Genomic DNA, 1,111 nt, shown 5'->3' on the forward strand with positions numbered 1-1,111 from the left:
GCTAAAGGAATGGTCGTGCTGAATGAACCGAGCGAGTAGTTTACTTTTTCTGGTGTGAATGGACAGAGTGACTGTTCATTCCCTACAGACATTTTCATTTCACAGACCCTTACAACACCCCAACCATCACCCAATCTAATCCTCAATAAAGACGCAAATCCTCCATAAATAAATAAATAATTAACTCGCATCCTTTGAACCTCTACCTCCATCCAAAAAAAATTGATAACAAAATTTGATAACAAACTGTGGTAAATACTTGTTACGGAAACAAATCGCTTCGCATATCAGACAATGCTCGACGAGTATAAAAGCCGGAAAGTGGACGACAACTGGTATCCTGTTACCTTAGATGAAGTAAAGGCCTACTGTGCACTACATATTTTGATGAGTCAACTAAAAAAATCAAATGTCCAACTGTATTGGACTACAAGAGCAGCAGTAGTAGAAACGCCAATATTTAGAAAAACAATGCCTTTAAAGAGATTCCGGCAGATTTCGAGATTTTTACATTTTTTGCATAATGAAACTGCTGATGGTAGTGACCGACTTCGAAAGGTAAGACCTATCATCAACCTGTGGAATGAAAAATTTAAAGAAATTTACACACCCAATGAATATGTCAGCATAGACGAATCCTTGATGAAATATAAAGGACGTTTAGCATACAAACAATTCAATCCGTCGAAAAGAACTCGATTTGGATTAAAAATTTACAAATTGTGCGAGGCAAGTACCGGTTTCTGTCATGGATTTAAAATATATACCGGTCAGGACAAAATTGATTCAAATGACAGTGCGTCGGAGAACGTTGTGACGGAGTTGTCAAAATCTATAATAAACAAGGGATATACTTTGTTTCTGAACAACTGGTACTCTTCACCCGACCTATTTTTAAAATTACACAAGAAAAAGACAAATGTTATCGGGACGGTACGCAAGAATAGGAAAAATGTGCATGTTGCAATAATTTGGTAGCTCTGATGAGATGGAGGGACAGGCGCGACGTGTATATGATGATATCAACAAAGCACGAAAGTGTAGAGATGGTTGAGCAATCAGACAAACAATTGCAGAAAGTAACGAAGCCTAAACGTATCGTGGAATATAA

At 37.4% G+C, this 1,111-nt stretch overlaps 1 protein-coding gene across 1 annotated transcript; it reads left to right on the forward strand.

Annotated features, from left to right (window-relative positions):
- The first annotated feature begins 294 nt into the window (after nt 1–294).
- LOC108554693 (piggyBac transposable element-derived protein 4-like) lies at nt 295–978 on the forward strand. The gene has a single exon (XM_017910040.1). It carries the CDS (start codon nt 295–297, stop codon nt 976–978), a length of 684 nt encoding a protein of 227 aa, XP_017765529.1.
- Nucleotides 979–1,111: the final 133 nt, after the last annotated feature.

Source organism: Eufriesea mexicana, unplaced genomic scaffold (genome assembly GCF_001483705.2).
Source record: "Eufriesea mexicana isolate 0111107269 unplaced genomic scaffold, ASM148370v2 scaffold65373, whole genome shotgun sequence".
In the NCBI taxonomy this organism is placed as follows: Eukaryota; Metazoa; Arthropoda; class Insecta; order Hymenoptera; family Apidae; genus Eufriesea; species Eufriesea mexicana.

Coding starts and splice junctions, on each gene's coding strand:
- LOC108554693 (XM_017910040.1), top strand. CDS start 295: ATGCTCGACGAGTATAAAAGCCGGAAAGTGGACGACAACTGGTATCCT.